This window comes from Macaca mulatta, chromosome 12, assembly GCF_049350105.2.
Source record: "Macaca mulatta isolate MMU2019108-1 chromosome 12, T2T-MMU8v2.0, whole genome shotgun sequence".
Classification (NCBI taxonomy): domain Eukaryota; kingdom Metazoa; phylum Chordata; class Mammalia; order Primates; family Cercopithecidae; genus Macaca; species Macaca mulatta.
Window position 1 is genome coordinate 100,970,514 of NC_133417.1, and position 18,764 is coordinate 100,989,277.

Here is an 18,764-nt window from a genome sequence, read left to right on the forward strand (position 1 = left end):
CAACTGTGCATTTAGACAAGTTGTTTATTTTTTAAAATTCATTAAAATGTCAGCTTTCTTCAGAAGTCTGTAGTTTACTTCATGATAATTTCTTGGAGGAAGAGGGTAGGAAGGGACCACACTGCATGACAGATGTTCTGGTCCCATGATAAAAATTTATTGATTTGTAAGAAGGCACATGAAGCATAATCAACCATACTTGAAGTCTTCCACCAGTGGAAGCTTTTCCAAATCATCAGCATCAAAGAGATCACTGATGCCTTCCCTCCTCCCCAAGGCTCAGGAGACAGTCCTCTTGCAGCAGGGGAAGCAGTGAGTTCACAAACGGTCCTTCTAGGTTAGAAGGAATTTGGTTCACAGTCTGCTGTAAAAAGTTGGCTGAGGAGGCCAAGGGGGAAAGGTTTACTATAGAAATTGACCAATTGCTATGTCCTGAGTTGGCTGAATCCAAGTCTTTGGAATTGAGTTTAGAGATATTCCCATTGTGGTCTTGGTTGTTTGTTTTCACTGGATTGTGTGTTTCCATCTCTTCTGGACAGGAGTAAACCTCAACGGGTCCTTGGGTACTTGCCAAATATGTTTGTAGGCTCTCTATTGAGTCAAGGCTTTCAAGTCTTGTTTCTGGAGAGGCTTTAACAACTTATAACGGTTTGGTCTTTAAGGCCACTAAGTTTTCAAATGTCTTGATATGTAACATAAACTAACCTTTGGTTATCTGAATCTGTGGTCAATAGTTTGAGGTCCAGGGTGCAGCTCTGGATCAGTTCATCTAATTTTTTCTCTTCCTGACTCAGCTTGGTTGCTTCTTTTGACAGGCCTTGACACTGGACCAGCATGCCCTCATCCTCAGACAGACTGCAGCTCACTGCATGTTTTTCTTCTTCTTTTTTCTTTTTTTTTTTTTTTAAGACAGAGTCTTGCTCTGTTGCCAAGCTGGAGTGCAGTGGCATGATCTCGGCTCACTGCAACCTCCACTTCCCGAGATCAAGCGATTCTCCTGCCTCAACCTCCAGAGCGGCTGGGACTACAGGTACCACCACGCCCAGCTAATTTTTGTCTTTTCAGCAGAGACAGGGTTTCCCCATGTTGGCCAGATGGTCTCGATCTCTTGACTTTGTGATCTGCCCACCTCAGCCTCCCAAAGTGCTGGGATTACAGGCATGAGCCACCACACCTGGCTGTTTTTAGACTTCTTAATGAAGGAGATGCTTTGAATGTTAGTGATACCATAAGTCCTTCTCTTTTGAACTTTTAGCACTTCTTCTGCCTTGTTCAAATCCAAGACCCCATGGAGAGACTGACTCAGGAGCTGAATGAACTTCTTGTTGAGCAGACCAAGGGATGTATCATATGGCGTTTTTCTGAGGGAGATTTTTGGAGTTTTAGGACTATCTGGACTTCATAGAGCAGCTCTTCTTTTGCCTTCAGGGGTTTTGAAACCATCTAATAGGTACTGTGAGCACCTTCCCTAGCTCTAGGCTTCACTTTGCCTGCTGCTGTAAAGGCATTTCCGAAACCAGCCTGGCTCAGCAGGGGGAGATGGGAGGTCAGGTAGAGAGGGGACCTGGAGGGTCAAACAGACCAGTGGTGTGGGGGTGAAGGCGGTCACCAGTGGGGGAAGTAGGGAGAGAAGAGGAAGGGTGGTGGTGGTGGTGCTGGGCAGATGTGACGGCGCTGGGACTGTCCCAGGCCAGGGAGCCGGTGTGCAGGAGGAAGTGGTTCCCTAACTCTCCAGGATCCCTTCCGCCTCCTGCTTGTAGTCTATTTTGAAGTAAGGTAGTGTGATGCCTCCAACTTTGTTCTTTTTGCTCAAGATTGCTTTGGCATTCAGGGTCTTTTGTGATTTCATATGAATTTTAATATTATTTTTTTCTACTTCTGGGAAGAATGTCATTGGTATTTTGATAGAGATTGCATTAAATCTGGAGAACACTTTGGGTAGTATGGACATTTTTACATAGTTAATTATTTCCATTTATGAACACAGAAAAAGCCACACTTTGTGCAATCGTATATGCTAGCTTTATAAGGCAGTGCTTGCATTGTTCATTGTTGACAGAAAATACACTAGAGTTCAATGTCATATCATCATAATCTTTAAACACAATACTTTTTCACATTGAGGGGAAATCTATCTAGATCAAAGAAAGTTTACTTATTCACTGACCTTTGACCTTTGATTCTGTGAACAGCAACTAGAGCAGACGAAAATCCTTAGCTGCAAAATGTGCATTCTGCTTTTAGGATTACAATAATTGTAGACAAGGATGGACCAGACAATAATTTTAAATAAGCAAACAAACCTTAACAGTTTATCTCCTTTTCTTTCCATTTTAGAGGACAAGTAAATATGCCCACATGGTTTATTATCTGAACTAACCTAATCTTTTTTTTTTTTTTTTTGAGACAGGGTCTCACTCTTTCACCTAGGCTGGAGTGCAGTGGCACTATCTCGGCTCACTGCAACCTCTGCCTCCTGGGTTCAAGTGATTCTCCTGCCTCAGCCTCCCGAGTAGCTGGAATTATAGGTGCCCACCACCACGCCCGGCTGATTTTTGTAGTTTTAGTACAGACGGGGTTTCACCATGTTGGCCAGGCTGATCTCAAACTCCTGACCTTAGGTGATCCACCCACCTTGCCCTCCCAAAGTACTGGGATTACAGGCGTGAGCCACCATGCTCGTCCCCAACTTACTTTTAAATATACATATGCTCTACCTGTTGTCCAGATTTTATTTATATTGTAACAAAACAAAATCACGTCTGCAGTGGACATTCTACAACATTCAAATTGATGGTATCAAAGGCTTCTTTAGGCAACTGGGTAATTTTCTCAGTTATCCAGGGGGCATTTGCCTACTATTCCCCCAGTGGGCACTTCAGGAAATCATCTTGCTTAGAACTAGATACTTCATGAGAACATCAGTGAATCCCACCACCGTTTCACCCCTGGGCTCGTTAGATACTTGGTATCATCTTTTTGGAAAACAGAAATTTTTAAGATAAAGCAATCTATATAATGTACTGTGTGCAATGTAAAATTACTTGATCTCATGTGAAGATAACTAATATTCACTATAGGCTGTTTCTTAAATTTATTAACAGCCTACCTAATTTGTAAAGCCTATAGGCCTACCTTTCTAAACAGAATTGAATACTAGGACTTCAAAACTATTTTAAAAAGTATAATTTTGGGGCCAGGCATGGTGGCTCATGCCTGTAATCCCAGCACTTTTGGAGGCCGAGGCGGGCCGACCACGAGGTCAAGAGATCCAGACCCATCCTGGCCAACATGGTGAAACTCCGTTTCTACTAAAAATACAAAAATTAGATGGGCATGGTGGTGGGTGCCTGTCATCCCACTTACTCGCAGGGAGGCTGAGGCAGGAGAACCGCTTGAACCTGGGAGGCGGAGCTTTGCAGTGAGCTGAGATCATGCCACTGCACTCCAGCCTGGGCGACAGAGCAAGACGGAGTCATTCATTTTGATATGAATCTAATCATCTCGTATTAACATTCATGAGAAATGATACTTTGTATGAGACACCTCCAGATGTTCTAAAGCACATCAAATTAGATCAGGAGATAGTGATATGCTTGGACTCATGGTGCATTAACCCATTGCAGGTTTACCTTCCATGAAAAAAAAAAGTGTATTTTAGTTCACTTTCAATATCTACCAAAGGTTATGATAAGAAACAGCTACATGAATTCCATTTCTGCAATTGTTGTCAAAGATCACTGAGACTATGTTCAATTATCCTACTCACGATACCCTACATCTCACTTGTAGGGCATCATCTAGGCATATTTTACTAGTACTGATTTCTGAGTACTGACTCCATCATTACGAATCTGTATCTCTGGGGCAAGGGACAATGGTGAGTGGTGATGGTGATTCCTGGAATTTGGATCACTCGTATACCAAACCTCAATGACATGCAATTTACCCATGTAACAAACGTACACAAGTACCTCTGAACCTAAAATAAAAGTTGAAAAATAAAATGTGTTACCAGATGATGGTGATCCATAGGGTTTCAGGACCATTACCCATGAATGATGACAACTGTAGGCTTTATCTCTCAAAATTTGATACCATGAAAAACATCTCTCTTCCTGAAAAGTTTCAATTAACTGTTCTAATCATAATTAAAATTTGTCATACTTTCCTTTAGAAACCAGGAAGCTTGGGGCCATATTTTATAACCATAAAATCATAGCAACTGCATTCATTTTGATAATTATAAAAGTTACTTTTCTTCACTTGACCTTTGTCTACTAATTCTTTTCTTGTTAACTTGTTAAATTTGTCTTGTTTCATAAGTTACTTCAAATCATTCTTGAAAAAGTCAGGGTACAAACAGCATAGAAAAGAATGCAATAGATGAACTAGAATTACACAAAAGACAAAGTAAGCAGTATGTTTCTCGAGAGACTTCTATTTATGGTAATATGAGGAATAGATATCCAGAAAACAACTACTCAATTCAAAACACATAAATATGCCAGGAGAATAAAGCTGAGTTTATCTTTTATAATGTATAGCTAAGGAAATAACAAAAAATAATAATAATAAAGTCTAAGTGACCAAAATAAGAGAAAGCATGAGTTGAGAGGTCATTATGTGCAGAAGTGAGCAGCTGCCCTGGGGACTCTACTGATCCTTGGTGTTCTAAGCTTTGCTTTAATGAGTTTCTGGCAAGGTGGATGCATGGGAGGGGCTGCCAGGAAACAAAGCCTCAAGCTTGAGCAAAGTTGGAAGTCATCATTGGCATCCCCACTTAAAGCCAAGAACACTGAAGGGTGACACAATCTTAAAATGAGAGTTCTGAGGAGACGAAACTTCAGAATGCTGAAAGGTGACAGATCTTTGAATACAAGAAAAATAAAAATGTCCTGGTTTTGCTTTGATTCTCTGTAGAGGAAAAAAACAAAAGATGGTTGCCTTAAGAATCTGTAACCACAAGTCTATTTTCACACAGATTTGAGTGAATATTTGCACAACCAGTATTGTCCTTGAAATCATTAAGCAAGAATTCATCTAAAAACGGTCCTTGGTCTGCAAGGGCCTGGGGAGCACCTGTCACAAGAATATGGAAACTCCAAACGAATCAACTTGAACCAAGGCCTCAAAGACTTTTTTCATAAACTTCTTACAAGCATAAGTATAATAATACAGGAAAAATACCCAGAGAAATATACCACCAGGAGCAGGAGTCAGCAAACAGCACAATCAGATCAGCAAAAACTGTGGATACTGGTAGTATCGCACACAGAGTATTAAAAATATTTAATCTGTGTAAACGGAAGTAAAAGCTTAATGAATACATCACTACATATAAAACACTATCAAAAATGACTAGGCCTATTTGAAAAGAACCTAATGGATTCCTGAAAAATAAAAATAGAATAATAAAAAAATTGGAAACTCAAAGAAAAGGATAATATCCTCAAAATGGATAATTTCATATAATGTTAAGTGAAATAAGCAAAACACCGATTACTTATAAGATGCTTCCACTTATACAAAGACATGCAAAAACTAAACATAAATTGTTTAGTAATAAACAGACAAGTAGTAAGTCTATTTTTCAAAATTAAGAACAAAAACTCCAAACTTCAAGATAGTGATTCTTTTGCTAGAAGATAGAAAGATAAGGATGTAAACAAGGAGCAAAGGGGAAGAGCTTAAAGGTACCAGCAATATTCTATCCCTCAAGATGGGCTGTGCCTATTTAGGTGTTAACTTTACTGCTACTGAAGCCTTTACACACTAGTTTCCTGCACTCTTCTATATACAGCAAATATGTATAAGTTATTTTAAAAATAGAAAAATAAGGAGAACACTTCTGATTGGACTTACAAAACAAGAAAACATTACAAGTTGAAGAATTTTCAGACATGCTCATTTCATATACTAGATTCCAATAACTATTGTGGAAATGTCGTAGATTAGATCATGAGTTGAAAATACAAAGGAGCTCACTACTACAGAAAAAGGTGTATGAGGGGAGTAATAAATTCAAGGGCAGTTTTACAGAGCTGGAAAAGCGTAAGGAGGCCTACAGCAAGGCAGGAGTTTATAGGAAATGGCAGGAGAGCTACAGTAAACACTCAATGGCTGCTTCAAACCTGATCACAACTTTAATTCCTTCTCCTCAGAAAGCTTTCAGCTAAGTCCAAAGGAAGACTAGACTAGGAAAGTAGGTATATTTTAAGAGAAACCATTTGGAAAATGGTAGTTTTTTAGCAACACTTTCTTATAAGCCAATATTATTATATTCTGTGAAGCAGAGGATACCTGTCTACAACTTTCAGAACTTACTTGAAATGAATATCATTATGCAAATTCAAGCAATCTTAATATCCTTGTTACTTACCCACTTGGAATATAATTTTGTCTCAACTCTTGGCACAAAACCGACAGCTTTAATCATGACATCATAAACATTTAGAAAGATATCTATATAGTCACTAAACTCAGGTTCAAACTTAATGGTGTCATTATCAAGAATCAGCCTCATGATGAAACCTGGATGTTCAAAAGCTCTAACAGAATCCTGCAAAAAAATTAAAAAATTTACATACATAAATATGTATGAATTGTGATAGACTAAGTAGTACACCAGTCCCAATTAGAATACATGGGAACCCACACTTCCTCTTATGACCCAGACAGTTAAGCCAAGGAAGACCTCTAATAAAAAAAGCAAGAGTGATTCTGAGCTACAGTTGATGGTATCCAGTATCCATTGGGCCTACAGGTCAACTACAGGGTCAAAGTCCCAGAAAAACAAGTGTACATAGCTGTGGAGTTCTAGAATCATACAAGATAGAGCCCAAGAGGAGAACACTTCAATTCCAAGGCCCTGCTCATACCGTAACAGGACCTCCTTCCAGAGACAGAAAAGCTTCTTTTTTGCTAAAGTTACCTCATGGTAACTTTCTCCAGCCTTCATGACCCAAATTTCCCAATTATGTGAATTTTCACTTATTTTCACTAATCTTCACCTCTAGTCATGATAATCATATATCCTAAACATGCAAATTGACATTAACTTTTTTTTTTTGAGACAGGGTCTTGCTCTGTTGTCCAGGCTGGAGTGCAATGGCACAATCTTGGCTCGCTGCAGCCTCAAATTCCTGGACCCAAGTGCTCCTCTCACCTCAGCCTCTTGAGTAGTGGGGACTACAGACATGTGCCACCATGCCTGGCTGATTTTTTTTTTTAAGATAAATGTAATAGGTCTAAAGATGTACTTTCTGCTCTCTCACTGATAAGGGTATTATTTTCCTCTCTGAAATAATTAAAACTAAATACATTCGTAAATACATATTGGTGAACTGAACCATACTTACTGGTGGTTGTGCAATTAAGTCCGTGAAATCTTGCATGGAGACTAAAGTGAGGTCCTGCAGCTGTAAAGTCATAAGTGCAGCAGCACAGTTGAAAAAAGATTCCAATTTGGCACTGCTGTCACCAGTTGGCAATTGCTTTTTTTTATTACCTTGGTAATAAATATTCTGCACTTCTGGAAACCACCTTGAAAGAACAAAAGACTTTTAAAAGTCAATGCTTTCAGTGAATTACTCCTTTTATATTAAGCATTAACAGTAATTTCTGGACATCTAAAGGTCTTCATAGAGGAGTATATTGCTAAATGATATTACCCACTCTCCGAAATGTAAGTGCTAAAATATTTCACTTCTAGGAAAAGAAATTTTAAATCTTAGCCAACAGAAAATTACTCAGTGATGTGATGCTGTAAGAAAGACATAATTCTAACTCCTGGAACTATGGCCCCTGACTTTTTGAAGAAATATACAACTAACTTTACTGGATATTACAAAATGCTCCTCTCCAGTCTCCTAAATGTTATCTAGAAAATATATTTGTTAGTTTAAAGTTAAAATGTGAATAACTGATTAACCAAGGGAGGGCTTTTACCATGTTCAATACTCTTGGTTGTTTCATGCTATTCTATCTGTTTACGGTTACTTGAAAACAATTTACAAATCAACAAAATCAGGTATTTATTTTCTCATTCCCCTTAATGTGATACACTGAAAGAGCGTCTGATGTAAAACAAAGTTTCAAATGTGTATGTGTCCTTCTAATAAAAGGATAACAGTGTAATTTCATATATAGGTACATAATGATGATAACAAGCAAAGTTTTCAACTTATAAAACCACTCTCCAACACTACAGAATTTTAAAATGTTATCTTTTTTCATAAGAGATAATGAATTTTTTAAATAGTCAATATAATTTCAGGAGTTTCCTGAATGTTCCAAGAGAGAAAATCTAAATTTGAAATATATTTATTCATCCTTTTAACAAGTATGTGTTGAGTGTTTACTACACACTAGGAATAGCGTTGTAGAAGATATAAAAAATATGGTATCAGCCGGGCATGGTGGCTCACATCTGTAGTCTCACCACTTTGGGAGGCCAAGGTGGGTGGATCACCTGAGGTCAGGAGTTCAAGACCAGCCTGGCCAACATGGTGAAACCCCGTCTCTACTAAAAACACAAAAATTGGCTGGGTGTGGTGGTGGGTGCCTGTAATCCCAGCTACTTGGGAGGCTGAGGAAGGAGAATTGCTTGAACCTGGGAGGCAGAGGTTGCAGTGAGCCGAGATGGTGCCGCTGCACTCCAGCCTGGTGACAAGAGTGAAACTCCATCTCAAAAAGGAAAGAAAAAAAAAAAAAAACATGGTATCATGGCAATGTGTCATAACAGAAAAAAAGATCTAAAATAAAAGGATAGAGATATAATTTTCCATTTAAATAATGAAGAGGGGTTTCATAGTGAAGATGGCAATTTCAGCAAAAAAATAAAAAGACAGAAAAGAGAATGAGGAAGGCCCTGAAAGATTCAAAGTGGAAGAATTATAAAGAAAAATAAATGGAGATGGTAGGGTTATCAGATCATTTCAGTGTCTCAAATAGACAATAGAATACAAAACAGGAAGAAATATATGAGGGAAGATCCAGTTCAGGCAAGAGATGAAATAAGTTTAGGTCTGCAGAACTGGAAAGAGGACAAATATGACGTATTTTAAAAAGTATTCAATTGTTCATTCTCTCAAAAATTTTTATATGACTCCCTATTATGTATGAAACATTTGGGGTACAAAAGATTTCTTAATTCTCAAAGTGCTTATATCAGTGAAGGAAAAGAGGCACATACATAAATAAATATTATTTTTAAAAAGGACTTAGAAGAGAACAAAGTGCTGGAGGCATTCATAAGGAAGAGATTGCTTTTGATGTGATAACAGTAAAAATTTCATGAAAGAAGGGTCATTTAGGCTGGTTATTAAAGGATAGAAGAGAGTCTTCTCCAGTAATGACCTGCATCAAACATTGTAAATAGTGTAAACCACAACAGTCTGCTGATAGTGTGCAAGAAGTCCTCATTCCATTTTAATCTCTTAACCTCTAATTCAATCTTTATAATTAGGCAAACAAAGATGACAATGCTGAGACCCAGAGTTTCAAGTTTTCATAGCACTCCCATCTCACAAATGAAAACAAATAAGGAGTAACTAATTACTTTAAAAATCAGTAATTGGTAAAAAGGGAGAACAAAGAGCCTTCAGACTTAGTCCACAGATTTTTAACAGTGGTAAGGTGTGGTTACAGACTAGTCATAGAAGTTATATTCTGTTTTATTTAACATGATTATTTCTACAGGCATGATCCAAGGTGAAAGTCTTTTCAGAACTGAGGATGGAAAAGACAAGTTAGATCGATATTGCAGAAAACCTTTAAAGGCATATTAAGAAATACGGAGTTCCTTTCTCAACAAAAGGGAGGCACTGAACTGGGGAATATTTTAAGACTCATCCGGCAATGGTTTACAGGCCAGGCTTGAAAAAGAAAGATACCAGAGACAAAGTAATATGGCAGTTATTCAGATTTTGCAATAGGCTATATGGAAGGTTAAGAGGGCCAGCCAAGGGTAGTAGTCCTGGGGATTAAGAGGAAGGGATGCACATGCAAGTTGCTTCTGAGAGTAGATAAAAAATAGTTGATGGTCATAAAATAAGTCTCCACAAATGTAAAAGGTACAAAATCATTAATCAATAACAGAAGGACACTTAGAAATTCACAAATATGTCTAAAGTAAACAGCACATTTCTAAATAGTCAATGACTCAAAGAAGAAATCATAAGGGAAATTAGAAAACAAGATGAATGGAATTCCATACCATAACTCAGGGAATGCAGCAAAATCAGTGATTAGAGGGAAATTTTTAGCTGTAAACACCTACATCAAAAACAAGGGAAGGCTGGGCATGGTGGCTCATGCCTGTAATCCCAGCACTTTGGGAGGCTAAGGTGGGAGGATCTCTTGAGTCCAGGAGTTCAAGAACAGCCTGGACAACATGATAAGGGTCTGTCCTGTCTCTACACACACACACACACACACACACACACACACACACACACACACACAAATATTTAGCTAGGCATGGTGACATGCGCCTGTGTTCCCAGCTACACAGGAGGCTGAGGTGGAAGGATGGTTTGGGCCCAGAAGGTCAAGGATGCAGTGAGCCATGTTCATGCCACAGCACTCCTGCCCGGGAAACAGCATGAGGCCTTGTGCCAAAATAAAAAATAAATAAATAAATAAATAAATAAATAAATAAAGGGCTGGGCGCGGTGGCTCACACCTGTAATCCCAGCACTTTGGGAGGCCAAGGCAGGCGGATCACAAGGTCAGGAGATCAAGACCATCCTGGCTAACACACTGAAACCCCATCTCTACTAAAAATACAAAAACAAAATTAGTTGGGCATGGTGGCAGGCATCTGTAGTCCCAGCTACTCAGGAGGCTGAGATGGGAAAATGGCGTGAACCCTGGAGGCAGAGCTTGCAGTGAGCAGAGATCCCGCCACTGCACTCCAGCCTGGGTGACAGGGCAAGACTCCATCTCAGAAAAAAAAAAAAAAAAAGAAAATATAAAAAGAAGAGAAAACTAAACTCAAAACAAGAAGAAGGAAAAGGGAGGAAATAAAGAGGTGAGTCCAAACAAAAAAATACTGAATAGAAAAATAGAGAAAAATCAACAAACCTAAAGTTGGTTGTTTAAAAAGATCAACAAAACTCATGAACTTATAGCTAAGCTAATCAAGAAAAAAGAGCAAAGACTCAAATTGTTAAAATCAGGAATAAAAGAGGAGACATTAATACTTACATTACAGAAATACAAAGAATTAAAAGGGAATATAATACACAATTGTTTCCCAACAAATTTGATAACCTAGAAAAAAATGGACAAATTCTACAAAGACAAACACTACTAAATCTGGCTTAAAAAGAAATAGAAAATATCAATAAACCTGTAGCAAGTAAAAGAGATCAAATTAATATTAATAATTTACAAACTTTGCAGGAAAAAAAGGCCAGGACTAGATGGCTTCACTGGTAGTTCTAACAAGCATTTAAAAAATTAACACCAAACCAAATGTTTGGTTTGTAAAGAATTCACAAACCAAAAAGGAAAAGAGAAAAGAACACCTTCTTACTCATTCTATAAGGTGAGTATTACTATAATACCAACTACAAAGACATAACACACATGTACACAAAAACTACAGACCAATATCTCTTATGAATAAAAACATAAAAATCCTCAACAAAATACTAGAAATCCAAGTCCAGAAGCACATAAAAAGGATTATATGATCACATGTGATGGCTCATGCCTATAATCCCAACACTTTGGGAGGCTGAGTCAGGAGGATTGCTTGAGTCCAGGAGTTTGAGACCAGCCTGGGCAACACAGTGAGACCTTGTCTCTACAAAAATGAATAAAATTAGCTGGGCACATGCCTGTAGTCCCAGCTACTCAGGAGGCTAAAGCATGAAAAACACTTGAACCCGGGAAGCAGAGGCTGCAGTGAGCCAGGATCGCACCACTGCACTCCTGCCTGGGTGACAGAGCAAGGCCCTGTCTCCAGAAAAAAAAAACAACAACAACAGGATTATCTCCATTCCATGAGCAGGTAGAATCTACCTCAGGAATTCGAGGTTGGTTCAATACATGAAAACCAATGTAATATACCATATTAATAGAATGAAAGGGAAAATCCCATGATTATCTCAATAGATTCAAAAAGCATTTATAAAATCTAATACTGCATGATAAAAAAAAAACATGTCTGCTCTTGCTGCTTCTATTCAGCATTGCACTGGAGGGTCTAACCAGGGGAATTAGCTAAGAAAAGGAAAAAAAAAATAACCAGATAGGAAAGGAAGAAGTAAACTGTCTCTAATTGCAGATGATATGATCTTATATATAGAAAGCCATAAAGAATCCACACACAAAAACCATTAAAGCTAATAAATAAGTTTAGTAAGGTTGTAGAATACAAGATCTATATGTAAAATTCAGTTGTATTTCTACACACCAGCAATAAATAATCTGAAGATGAAATTGAGACGACCATTCCATTTACATAGCATCAAGAAGAATAAAATACTTAGAAAAAAATTAAACCAAAAAATGTAAATACATTTTTGTATTTACATTTGGTATTTCGAGAGAACTAAATAAATGGAAAGACATCCTGTGTTCATGAATTGAAAGACTTAACATTATTCAGATGTCAATACTCCCAAAATTAATGCACAGATTTAATGCATTCCCTATTAAAATGCCAATGGCATTTTTTAAAAAATGGACAAGTTGATACTAAAATGCATATAAAATACAAAGGACTCAGAACAACAACAATTTTTCAACTCAGAAAAATAAGAACGAAATTGGAGGACCCACACTTCCTTATCTCAAAACTTACTACAAAACGGTTTGGTACTGGCATAAAGACAAATAGGCCAATGAAACAGAATAGAGAGCCCAGAAATAAATCCTCACATATATGCTCAAATGATTTTCAGCAAAGGTGCTAAGACAACTCAATGAGAAGAGTCTTGCAAAATGGTGCTCAGACTACCAGGTATCCATATGCAAAATAATGAATTTGGGCTCCTATCTCAGACCACGTGTAAGTTAAAATGAATTTGGTTTGTAAAGGTCAAAAAGGCCTAACTGTAGGAGCTAAAACTATAGAACGATTAGTTCTGTTTACCACACAGGTAAACAGGTAAATCTTGGTGGCTTTGGATATGATACTGATATGGTTTAGCTGTGTCTCCACCCAAATCTCACCTTGAATTGTAATAATCTCCATGTGTCAAAGCTGAGGCCAGTGGAGATAACTGAATCATGGGGGCAGTTTCTCCCATACTCTTCTTGTGGTTGTGAATAAGTCTCGTGAGATTTGATGGTTTTAAAAATGGGAGTTCCCCTACACATGCCCTCTTGCCTGTCGCCATGTAGGACAGGGCTTTGCTCCTTGTTCACCTTCCACCATGATTGTGAGGCCTCCCCAGCCATGTGGAACTGTGAGCCAATTTAACCTCTTTCCTTTATAAATTACCCAGTCTCAGGTATGTCTTTATTAACAGTGTGAGAACAGATTAATACAGATACCAAAAGGCACAAGCAACCAAAGAAAAAACATAAATCAGAATTCATCAAAATCAAAAATATTTGTGCTTCAAAGGACACTATCAATAGAAATATTTGCAAATCATATAATTGATAAGAATCTAGTATCCAGAATATACAAAGAACTCTTAAACCTCAACAACAAAATATCAGATATTTTACATGTCAATAATAAAAATCAGACAACCCAGTACAAAATGAGCAAAGGGTTTGAATAGACATTTTCCAAAAACGACAAATAGACAATAAGCCCATAAACAGATACTCAACATTATTGGTCATTAGGGAAATGCAAGTCAAAATCACAGTGAGATACAACTTCATAACCATGAGGGTGGCTACAAGCAGAGAGATAGACAATAACAAGTGTTGGAGAGTATGTGTAGCAATTGGAACCCTCATAAATTATTAGGAATGTGAAATCTTATAGTCACTTTGGAAAACAGTGCAAGTGTTCCTCAAAAAGTTAGAATTACCATATAACCTAGCAATTTCACTCCTAGGTATACAGTCAAGAGAACTTAAAAATGTATTTATACAAAATAAGTTGTTCATAGCAAAAACAGCCAAAAAGTGGAAACAACCCAAATGTCCATCACCTGATGACTAGATAAATAAAATGTCTTTTATCTATACAATGAAATATCATTTGGCCATGAGAAGACATGACATACTGATACATGCTATAATATGAATGAACTTTGAAAACGTTATGCTTCCTGTAAGAAGCCAGGCATAAATGACCATATATGAATACATATATGAACTTTGAAAACATTATGCTTCCTGTAAGAAGCCAGGCAAAATGACCATTTCATACTGAGATGAAATGTCCAGAGTAGGGAAATTCACAGGGACAAAAAATATATTAGTATAGTTACCAGGCACCTTTGGGTGGAAGAATGGGAAATGACTGCTAACAGGTACAGAGTTTCTTTCTAGGGAGCATTAAGTCATTCTTGTGTTGCTATAAAGAAATATCTGAGACTGGGTAATTTATAAAGAAAAGAGGTTTAACTGGCTCATGATTCTACAGGCTGCACCAGCATGGTTCTAGCATCTGATTCCAGTGAAGTCCTCAGGAACATTATAATTACGGCGGAAGGTGAAGGGGGAGCAGTCATGTCACATGGCCAGAGCCAGTGCAAGAGAGCAAGGAGGAAGGTGCCACACATTTTAAACAACCAGATCTTGTGTGAACTCAGAGCAAGAACTCACTTACTATCACGAGGACAGAACCAAGATATTCATGAGTGAGCTGCCCCTATGACCAAAACACCTCCCACCAGGCCACACCTCCAACACTGGGGATTACGTTTCAATATGGGATTTGGAGGGGACAAGCATCCAAACTATATTGCATGGTGAAAATGAAAATGTTCTGGAATTAGGGGTGATGGTTGCACAACCTCGCAAGTATATTATCAGCTACTGAACTGTACACATTAAAGTAGTGAATTTTATGGTAAATGAATTATTTCTCAATAAAAAGGAATAGCAATACATTGGGTATCCCTGGAAGCAGAGCTAAAATTTCATGCTTTCCTACATGAAATTTCAAAAGAGAACAAAAAAGTCCCAAGGTTTTCAACTTGGCCTCATAATGGTTCACAACAGGAAGAGTAGCAGATTTGGAAGGAGAATAAGCATTGCTAGGGACATGCTGAGATCCATGACATTCAACTAAAGATATTCACTGTTACATTGGGTCTGAGCAAAGACGTGTTGAGGAATACCTAAAAGCACAGGCAAGAAAGGCAAAAATTAACAAACAGGATAACATCAAGATAAAAAGCTTTGCATAGCAAAGGAAACTATCTAGACAGAGTGAAGAGACAACCTACAGAATGGGAAAAAAATGTCTGCAAATTATTCATTGTACAAAGGATTAATAACCAGAATACATAGAGAACTCAAACAACTCAACAGCAAAAATCCAAATAATCTCACTAAAAATGGGCAAATTGATCTAAATAAACATTTCCCAAAATAAAACGTACAAATAGCCAACAGGTATATGAAGAATGCCCAACATTCCTATTCATCAAGGAAATGCAAATCAAAAGCACACCGAGATATCATCTCACTCCAGTTAAAATGGCTACTATTAAAGTACAAAAAATAATAGATGCTGGCAAGGATGCAGAGAAAGAACTCTTTCCTTCCTTCCTCCCTCCGTCCATCCCTCCCTCTCTGCTTTCTCTCTCTCTTTCTCTCTTTCTTTTTTTCTTGAGCCAGAGTCTCGCTTAGTCACCCAGGCTTGAGTGCAGTGGTGTGATCTTGGCTCACTGCAACCTCTGCCTCCCAGGTTCAAGCGATTCTTCCACCTCAGCCTCCCAAGTAGCTGGGATTACAGGTGTGCGCCACCACACCCTGCTAATTTTTGTATTTTTAGTAGAGATAGGGTTTCACCATGTTGATTGGTGGTTTCAAACTCCCAACCTCAAGTGATCCACCCACCTCAGTCTCCCGAAGTGCTGCAATTGTAGGTGTGAGCCACCATCCCTGGCAAAAAGGGGAACTTTCATACACTGTTGGGAACACAAATTTGTGCATCCACTATAGACAACACTATGGAGGTTCTCAAAAAACTAAAATTACAACTACCATGTAATTCAGCAATTCCACTGCTGGGTATATACCCCAAAGAAAGGAAATCAATATATCAAAGAGATAGCTGCACTCCCATGTTTATTGCAGCACTATTCGCAATAGCCAAAATACAGAATCAACCTGGGCCCATCAGTGGGTGAATAGATAAAGAAAATATAGCGTGTGTATGTGTGTTTGTGTATAGTATATAAAATGTAAATAAAATACAAAATGTATATAAAATATAGTATATAAAATGTAGTTTATATATACAATGGAATATTATTCAGTCATAAAAATTAATATAATCCTGTCATTTGCAGCAACATGGATGAGCCTGTAGGACATCGTGTTAATTGAAATAAGTCAGGTACATAAAGATAAATATCACATGCTCTTATTCATATGTGGGAGCTAAAAAAAATTGATGTCATGGAGGTTGTAAGTAGAATGGTGGTTAAGAGAAGCTAGGAAGGGCAGGGATGGGATGGAGGATAAAGAGAGATTGGTTAATAGGCACAAAAATACAGTTGATAGAAGGAATAAGTTCTGGTGTTTGATAGCAATGTAATGTGACTATAGTTAAAAAGAATTTATAGTATATTCTAAAATAGCTAGAAGAGAAGATTTGGAATGCTCCCAACACAAAGAAATGATAAATGTTTGAGGTGATGGATATGCTAATTACCCTAATTGAATCATTATGCATTGTATGAATGCATCAAAATATTCCATTAATATATGTACCCTATACATATGTGCAATTATTATGTATCAATTTTAAAAATTGGTAAGACAGGCCTAAAGCTCAGAATACAAAATCTTGAGGCAGATGAAATCATGAAATTGTTAAGAGAATATAAAGAAGAGAGATAACAACAAAGATCTGGGGAACCCTACTTGTAGGGAATAATAATAAGTAAAGGCAGAAAAAGATAAATGGAAGAAGAACTAGAAAAACACAGCAGCACAGAAAAGCGGGTTTCCAGAAGTCTGGGTGATAAACCACACACTGTGAGTAAAAGTGGAAGATGAGGATGACGAAAAGGCATTTGGGTTTGGGGTAGAAGTTATAATTAATCATTTGCTAATTGTTTCTCCTCTGTGAGCTGATGCTCTGCCTTTTGGTCATGATAAACACTTTCTGGCTCACTACTTAAAGTATAGTCAGAGAGTTCTTCCCTGAGAATCAATCAGGAAGCATCAAGAGATACAGCTAATCAATCTGCATTTCTCAGCAAAAAATAATTCAACAAAGGTTTGTACTCTACTCTGTAATTTGACACCCACTGAACTAAAATTTACAGTGGTAATGTATTCCTAGGGTAGAACCCAGAAGTTACAGATCCAGATAATTTATTTGTATCCTGTACTTAAGAGGTCACTTTCTTCTCTGTAATTAATTATGGGTTTTCATTTTATCACCTCTTAACTCTGTTTTTACAGTAACTAAATACTAATATAAAATAGAGGGCTAGAGTTTTTTTCAGGTAATATCAGACAAAGAATTTTATTCTAACACATTGGAGAAGAAAGCAAGATAATGGAAATATTTTATCTCAAATTATGAAGATATCTTTCTAAGTAACTTCTAAAAATCATGAAGCTATGCTAGCAGTTTTATGTTCTCTGCTATCTTAAATTTGACCTAATTCTAATGTCCTGTTTACAATAACTTAATGACCCATGAGAGAAAGAATTTTCCTAAGTTGTTTCAAAGCATACCATCTGGTTGCCAGATTATGAATTATCATATGTGGCTATTCCATTCTGAAAATCCAATCCATGGAGATATTCAATTATCATTTGATAGGTCTGCCTTCCAGTGACATTTTTAAATTCATTTAAATGATATACATTCCCCACCTAATCATTATTTAAACTCTTCTGCTTTCCTCATCCAAAAACAAAATGAAAGGAGGTACCGAGCCTAGCATGTATTAACAGTAGATGACAAATAAATATCTGGTGAATAATGAGTAGGTAACCATTCTCTCATGGTATTCAGCACCCCTCTCAAAGGATAGGTACAAACCAGACATTTAGAAAAAAGTAACCATTTGTCATGAACATTTTAGTTTCTGCACAATCTATGCCGTGTAGAACATCTGGACAAATATTACAGACTAAGATAATTAAACATATTATATTTAAATCATGTAGAAATGATTTAAAACATATTAAAATTGGATCTTCTAAAAGCAGTTAAAATGCAGTAGTCCACCATCATATTTTTAAACTTATGCTTTCCTACATGAAATTTCAAACCTTTACATTTTAAGTAGAGTCTCTTTGGCAGATTCCATGTGTCTCATGATAATGTTCTGAAAACTTGACAGCTCTAATGCATCCTGGCGATTATGAAATTCTTTGATATCAACTAAACGTAATTTTCTGCAAGAGATAAAATAAACAGTAATTTAACAATGACTTTTTTGGTATTTAATATTTTATTAATTGGTCCCTTCTTAAAAATATCATATTCCTAGGTTTAATCATTAAAAAATTGTGTTCCATATAATTAAATGTTAAAGAACATGAGATATTCTAATTTTAAAAATAATTCATATAATTAAATTCAATAGGAACACAACAAAATATGTAACTTCACTGTGAAGTAGAAGAAAGTTGCAATAACTGGG

At 37.1% G+C, this 18,764-nt stretch overlaps 1 protein-coding gene and 1 pseudogene across 1 annotated transcript in view; both read right to left on the bottom strand.

Annotated features, from left to right (window-relative positions):
• Positions 1 to 18,764, bottom strand: part of DNAH7 (dynein axonemal heavy chain 7) — a 340,765-nt gene that overhangs the window by 269,616 nt on the left and 52,385 nt on the right. Inside the window, exons 10-12 of the mRNA XM_015131765.3 lie at positions 18,397 to 18,516; positions 7,362 to 7,545; positions 6,383 to 6,562 (exon numbers count right to left, since the gene is read on the bottom strand). Coding sequence (XP_014987251.2) covers positions 6,383 to 6,562; positions 7,362 to 7,545; positions 18,397 to 18,516 — 484 coding nt within the window. The remainder of the gene's footprint in view (positions 1 to 6,382; positions 6,563 to 7,361; positions 7,546 to 18,396; positions 18,517 to 18,764) is intronic.
• LOC106997025 (transcription factor E2F3-like) lies at positions 82 to 1,623 on the bottom strand (annotated as a pseudogene).